Source organism: Trachymyrmex septentrionalis, unplaced genomic scaffold (genome assembly GCF_001594115.1).
Source record: "Trachymyrmex septentrionalis isolate Tsep2-gDNA-1 unplaced genomic scaffold, Tsep1.0 scaffold190, whole genome shotgun sequence".
Lineage (NCBI taxonomy): Eukaryota > Metazoa > Arthropoda > Insecta > Hymenoptera > Formicidae > Trachymyrmex > Trachymyrmex septentrionalis.
The window spans coordinates 444,559-451,442 of record NW_017305072.1 but is presented as its reverse complement, the minus strand read 5'-3'; the positions used below and the strand labels follow the sequence as shown (position 1 = coordinate 451,442).

Genomic DNA, 6,884 nt, shown 5'->3' with positions numbered 1-6,884 from the left:
GCCCAAAAAAAAAAAAAAAAAAAAAAAAAAAAAATACAAGGGACCGCGTGTACGATTGCACACAAACAGCGCAAGAGGAAACAAACGGGAGGAGATACACGGACTAGATATTTTCAGAAGGACGCGAGTCACGCGAGAACATCCCGTGATAAATTCGCTCGCAACGGCGGCGTTTTCCAATGCTCCTCCGCCTACGAAAGAGGGGCTTAACTTTCGAATCAATTCCAACATCGACGAGATGCCACCTGACCTGATGCGCTTACTCATTGCCCTCGTGAAAAGAATCGCAACGCACGGCGTATGACAGTTGCATCACTGATATGTATAAAAATATCGACGTTGCGTTGCGACAGGGTACCGTAACGACGTCTATGGAAAAACGTGCTTCGGACTTGGCGGTGATCACTCTTTTTCTTTTTTGTTGTTTTTTTTTTTTTAACTACTTTTCTCTTTCTCTCTCGCCATTCTTTCTCTCTGCCAACGTGGGTCATATGCATAAGCGACGTTGCGTGACGTTTTGCCGGCGAGAGTGCAACATCGATCTCCTCCTCGCGCCGGCCTGTTTGCACCCTCGTTTGTCCATGCCGGACATCGCATATGCGCATATACGCGGATACGTGTGCACACTCTTTGTGTACGACAGATAAAAATAAATTTCCTTGCTCACGGCCTCGTTGAAACTCGATAAGTATCCGTGGGAATTATTAATAGGAAAAAGATGCGTTGGCGTCGAAACGATATTTCCGGTCGCCGTATACAATGCAATTACGGTTGGACGCAACTTAATCTTCGCGACAAGAGATATAATACCTATACGTTAATAGCTACAATCTCCCGTCTGTTAGATAGACACACCGACGTTTACTTTACTGTGATCGATAGGTGGCTGCCTGAACAAGAAATCAGTTTTAACCAAGACTAAGTGAACGGACTCGGATTTGACGACAATGGAAATACGTATTCGAATAAGGTAGCGTGTGAATTGAGCTTCTTGTGCAAATTTCTATGCATTTAAAAATATATTAATATTATAATTAAAATTATTTTAAGTGAATTTTTTTATTTTTTCGACAATTTATCTAAAAATTGTTGACGTACAAAAATTCTTATCGCCTGAAGAATCTAAGTAAGAGCTTTAAGTGGAAAAAAAAATGTTATTTTAAATAAATATATTTTAAACAAAAATAAATTCGAACGTGTGTTAAAATAAAAATTAGATTAACAATCACATCAAAGTATATTTCTGCGAGGAAACTTTATCTGTAAAAAAAAAACGTAACGTTAAAAAAGAATGGGAAAACAAAACTTGTTCCTGTACTAAAAGTTGTTACTGAAAAAATATGGTTCGCCGATTACAATGGAAAAACTTTTTTTGAAAATGGATTATCACATATGCTATAGAGCTTTGCGATAATACGTAGAAAGTTTTATACAAAAAAAAAACTTCTATGTTAAGTAAAAAGTCAATTAATGTAGCAAAAAAAATATTCCTTCTTTCTGCATTATATCGCGAGGGCTTGAACGATTCCGCGGATAAAAAATAATTAATAGTTTCTACTAATTAAAATACTGTTATCCATGAATAAATTACTTAAATGAAACAAGAAAATTTTCCATTTTCAAATTTACGAAACTATTATTTAATCTAATTACGTAATATAATCACTAAGAATTGTAAATTCCTTAAATTTTTCTTAAATTACAATTTAAGAAAAATTTTTTCATTAAGCACGAAAATGTTATTAATCTACTGCATTCGGTAAATTAAACGGTTTCACTTATCAAAAATGTATCTATCAAATGCATTCTTCTTTTTTTGTTTCTTCTTTCCCGCCAATATTTCTTTATAAATACTATATAAAATAGACCGCGAAAAATGCAAAACGGACGTATATTGCTTTGGATGAAAAATGTATGTATATAAAGAAACGTAGAACAGCATGAGAGAATAGTAGATTTTCCATTTTCATGAAAAATATATATGGCAAAAGTATAGCACGCAGGACGTGTGGTCTCGCTGGTATGGGCTTAGTTTCGACTTCAAATTATTATTCACCGTAACGTTTTTAGCACTCATTTTGCGGCTCATACAGCGGCTCATGATCGTTGTGAAAATCATTGATAGAATGTGAGTGTACAAAAATCAATATTCCTTGCCAGATTGTCCATGCTGCTCGAAGACGATAAGCGTGCAATTGTACTCCGCTCGTAATTCAGGTGGAAGGTATCTTTTTTTAATGTCGACAACGGACTCGTAAATTTCATGGGACCGCAAAAAACCGCACCAGCAGCCGGTGACACTCTTCGTAATGTATCGTAAACTCTAAATTCCTTGAAATAAAATCTTACTCCAAGAAATTTTAAGTGTAACGCTCGTAATTGATTTATTCGCCGATTCACGACGATTCGTCTCCGATATACTGAATGAAGAATGAAATCAGTGATGACGACGACTCGTTACCGATATACTGAATGAAGGATAAAGTCAGTGATGAAAAAAATATATAGCCGGAACAATCAAGAATCCGTATCGATTATTAACGCGGTAAATACCGCACTGCGTATCTTGCGGGCGACAAATCCGACATGATGTAATCAGATATAATTTGCACAGCGCAATTCGCTTCGCATTAAAATGAGAATCAATATTTAAACCAATTTATGGCCGTACACGCGGTTTGTCAAGCGTAGGACCAAACGCGGTTTGTTAAGCATACAACATCACGTTCGACGAAGGGACACGTGTACGTGTGCATTACCGGTTGGTCTCTATGAAAGGCCTTCGACGTCATTATCACAATAGGCCGTTCCTCCCTTCCGGATGAGAATAATGATCGCGATAAATGACTCCAGATATATGTCCGGCGTAAGGTACCAGGTATATACATACTAGTATTACGCGTAATCGTACCGTGATACGGGCTGTCGTACTGATAAAGCCATCTCTTTTCCCTTTATGTCGTCCGTTGATACGGAACGTCGAGCGTTTTGGAAACTCGAAAATATGCGAAAAGTGGTAACAGACGTCTGTTACACGCTGCGATATGGACGACACGAACTTTCCCCTACCAGTTTTCTACAACGAAATATACTACGTCCTCGTGACAGCTGCGGAAATTCAACACACTCGTAGCGTGTCACTTTTCAATTACAGCAGACAAGTATACGTATACATTTCTCTCTACTGTTACTTTTAAACAGATATATAATCTCATCACGCCCTAGATATAAGGCTTATCGAAGCTTGAAGCGACGTCGAATATCGAAGGCGCAGGAGATTCTACGTGATAAAAGGTATCGGCAGACGTCAATTTCTGAAGAGCGCGAACTCCATCGTGCGGTTTAAAAGTTTGATCATTCGTTTAATACATCGTCGACTCTGATTTCAAGTACGGCGGAAAGAAAATCAATCGTAAGATAGATTTTTATCTTTTAACGAGAATGATTTTTTGCTCTTTGTATCGCTCGGGCTCTCTCTCTCTTATTTCGTCAATCTTGCAAATGATCCGAGACGCTTCGATACATAAATCTTCGTGAACAATATCTCTCCAGTCTACAAAGCTTTAAAGAAACTTGCTCATCAGACTGGGTGAGATAAATCGGATCGTCTACAAGTCGCGCTGTAGCTCATTTTGGCGAGCAACGCGATCCACCTAAGAGCAATGTAGCGCCCTCGCGTAGCACCCGAAAAGCCGAGTAGGGATCGATTAAGTGGCACCGGGAGAGTTTCTTTAAAGAGAAACCGGAACGCCGCGCTTAGCGGGCTTGTTGGATTCTCATCTCAGACGAGTCCTCGAGGCAACTCTCGGTACTAAATCTGAAACTTGCGTTACCGCCGGCCGTCTCGAGCACTCAGAGGTGTTTCTAGGATGTTGTACGAACCTCGTAGAATAGCAGGACTGAGGGAGCTCGGGCAAACCGGGATATCTGGTCCAGTCACTCGCATCGTTAATTCCGCAACACTCCAGGCGTGTCTGTCGATACGCGACAAACGATTTCATTACAACTCGCACGTTACGCTATATATACGTATAAGAGACAAATTAATTGCGGATCAAGATACTCGAAATAAAAGGGACGCCAACCGCGGACATTGGATTTTCTCTCGCGAGTATTGGAAAAAGCATTTGGTATTGAAGACGGATAATGTCAATCATCTATTACAATTATTTAAATGGTGTTATAAAGCAGCATTTACAGCATTGACAGTATTCGAAAATACATCCGGAAATCATTTATTTTTGATATTGCTTTTTTACTGACGCAAAGTCAGAGTAATTCAGTCAAAGTAAAAAATTAAATAAACTGCATTTTATGTTCAACTTCCTCCAAACAATCAATCTTTTTATAATATAAAAATATTTTATAAAAATACTTTAAAATGTTTATTAGTTTCGAATTATAATTATATCGTATTATGCTACGTATTAGCTACTCGTTAGAGCGCTTGGAATTTCTGATAAAGCAAAAGTAGAATCAAGTATCATTCAGTCTAACTAACATTTTCAAGATAAAATGAATAAAGGTAAAAAGAAAAAAGAGAAATGTCTTTATACGTCCAAAATATAACATAAAGCTCTTTATGCTTTGTATTTAACAAGAATCTATTGTATAAATTGTAATATACTAATCTAATATAATAATCTAAAATGTTATCAATTTCATAGGTATAAAAAAAAATGAGTTTCTATTAAATCAAGACTTGAAAAATATTATAACCACTATTGAATTTTCATGTAAATTAAGGTTTTAAATTTTAAATATTGAGAGAAAATCTCTATCTCTTTTGTTATATATCACAAATTTTAAAACCGTGTAATGAAATATATGCTGGAAAAAGTTTATAAAAATATCATGTACTGTAGAAAAAGTCATATCCGAAAAAAAAGGGAAATAAAATCGACAGTGCAGTCAAATAAATTCCGTAATTTCTCATAAATTAGTTGAGAAATTGCATGAGATTCCGGAATTAACGCGGGAGAAGATCCATGCCGACAAGATGCACGCCGTGAAACCGAAAGTCACCGGTAAACAGAGTTTACGAAGCGCGCAATTAGCGTTAATTGAAAAACACCGTTATCCGGTAGGTCGATACCGAGGCTGCGGACCAGATTCACAACGGCAAACTGCCAGGGAGCTTGTTGACTGCTATCCGAGAGTCCGTAACCTGATATTTACTACGGATATTTACTACGGATTAATTCGTCGATAAATGTTTTCACGGCGCCGTCACGGGCGGTCCAACCGATTCCGGAATTCGCAAAGTTCGCGTCGCAAAAGTGGTTCGGGGTGGATTTGTCAGGAGGAGAGCGTCGGCAGACGAAGGATACGTACCTGCATTAAATCCCATGTGGACGAGTAGTTTAGGTAATCTCGAGAAGTAAGCGCGGTATTAATCCATCCGGGCAGTGTACCGAATAGAAGCGCTGCGCGTTCCTGCTGCGATATTAATAAACCCTCGTCCTTCTGGAAAATGGCGAAGTTACAATAATCCCGGGTTACAGCACATACGTGTGTGTGTGTGTGCTACGCGTAGCGTGTTTCCTATTGTTCTTCCTACCCGCAATCTCTCCGCCCACTTCGACACGAGCTACGAAATATTCGATGCCACCTGCGGATGTCCGTCGTTTCCGACGTTAAAAAATTCGCGTCCTCCGTTCACGCGTCGTTCACGTACGCGTTTCCTACTGTGTACGTGCGTGCGAGTATACGCGTTTCTTTTTTTAACGGATTGTTTTCAGCATTGGGCGCGTAGTGGTCGGAAAGGACAACGGATATATATGCCACAGACCCGTCTCACGGCTAATCCGAAAATCCGAAATGCCCGGGAATTTACTGGTGACGGTTAAACGTACAAGTTTTACGGTCAGCACTGAGTGTCGTTAAAAATTTTGTAGCTACTTCGATTCTGTGGCCGCTTGTCTCTATCGAATTCTCGTAATCTGCACTCTCATCTAGCCGTAGTTATCGATATTTGAGCTCGAGAGAATCGCTTGCCCAGCATCTGCCTTCCACTGCGATCGTAACGATATCCGTACGCGATTCATTGTCCATCCATTGTCCATCGTGCGATTTACGTGGACACAATTTCCCGTAGTATCCAACACTTTCATAATTCGCTATTCGATTTCTATGATTTTCCAAAATTTCTATATTTATGTCATACCACATCCGTTCAACGGAATACATATAAATAATAATACATTATGCGGTTGATTCGAGTCTTTAGCAGTTATCACGATCGTAACGACATACGTAATTGTGAAACGCGAGTGTTTTCGACGCGACATACCAATTTTAATGCTCCTCGTCATGTAATTGACCGTGCTCAGTTCGCGATTCCTATTATCTTTGTCGCTGCTCATATTATTGTGCATGAATTTCGTAATATCTTTCAATTACACCGCGCTACTGTTCCTTCGTAATATTAATCGACGATCGTGAAAACAAAGCGCGAGCCTTAAACGCGCTAGCTTTTCATAATTTTCGAGGCTTCGTTTCATTAAATTCTTGAATATTGTGAAAATTAAGGTGATACTTGACAGCATGTGCGCGGCATGAGATTCTCTACCATCATAATTACTTTGTAAGACAATTACAGAACGAATTTCTGTTGTTAATTTTGGAATAAATTCCAGTTTTTTTACGACAATAACAGAATACATGACAATTTTTCTCATTGTGATATCCATATGGGATAATGTTCATGAAAATAAATATGTTAAATCCTTTTGATAAAACGTTTAAAAAATTGATTAAACGCGAATAAAAAGAAAGTTATATTATTCCTCTTCATTTTATATATTTGCAAAAATTCGTTTAAACTGATAAATTAAAAGCAGAGAGACGGTTTCCTTATTAATAATAATGTCACGTCTTAAGCC

At 38.3% G+C, this 6,884-nt stretch overlaps 1 protein-coding gene across 3 annotated transcripts in view; it reads right to left on the bottom strand.

The window, feature by feature from the left end:
* Positions 1 to 6,884, bottom strand: part of LOC108747065 (tetraspanin-9-like) — a 47,550-nt gene that overhangs the window by 6,211 nt on the left and 34,455 nt on the right. For 2 of the 3 annotated variants that reach the window (XM_018484311.1, XM_018484313.1), the window contains 2 exons: positions 5,335 to 5,466; positions 3,883 to 3,974 (listed from right to left, as the gene is read on the bottom strand). In XM_018484311.1, coding sequence (XP_018339813.1) covers positions 3,883 to 3,974; positions 5,335 to 5,466 — 224 coding nt within the window. The remainder of the gene's footprint in view (positions 1 to 3,882; positions 3,975 to 5,334; positions 5,467 to 6,884) is intronic. The other variant, XM_018484312.1, reaches the window with a different exon arrangement.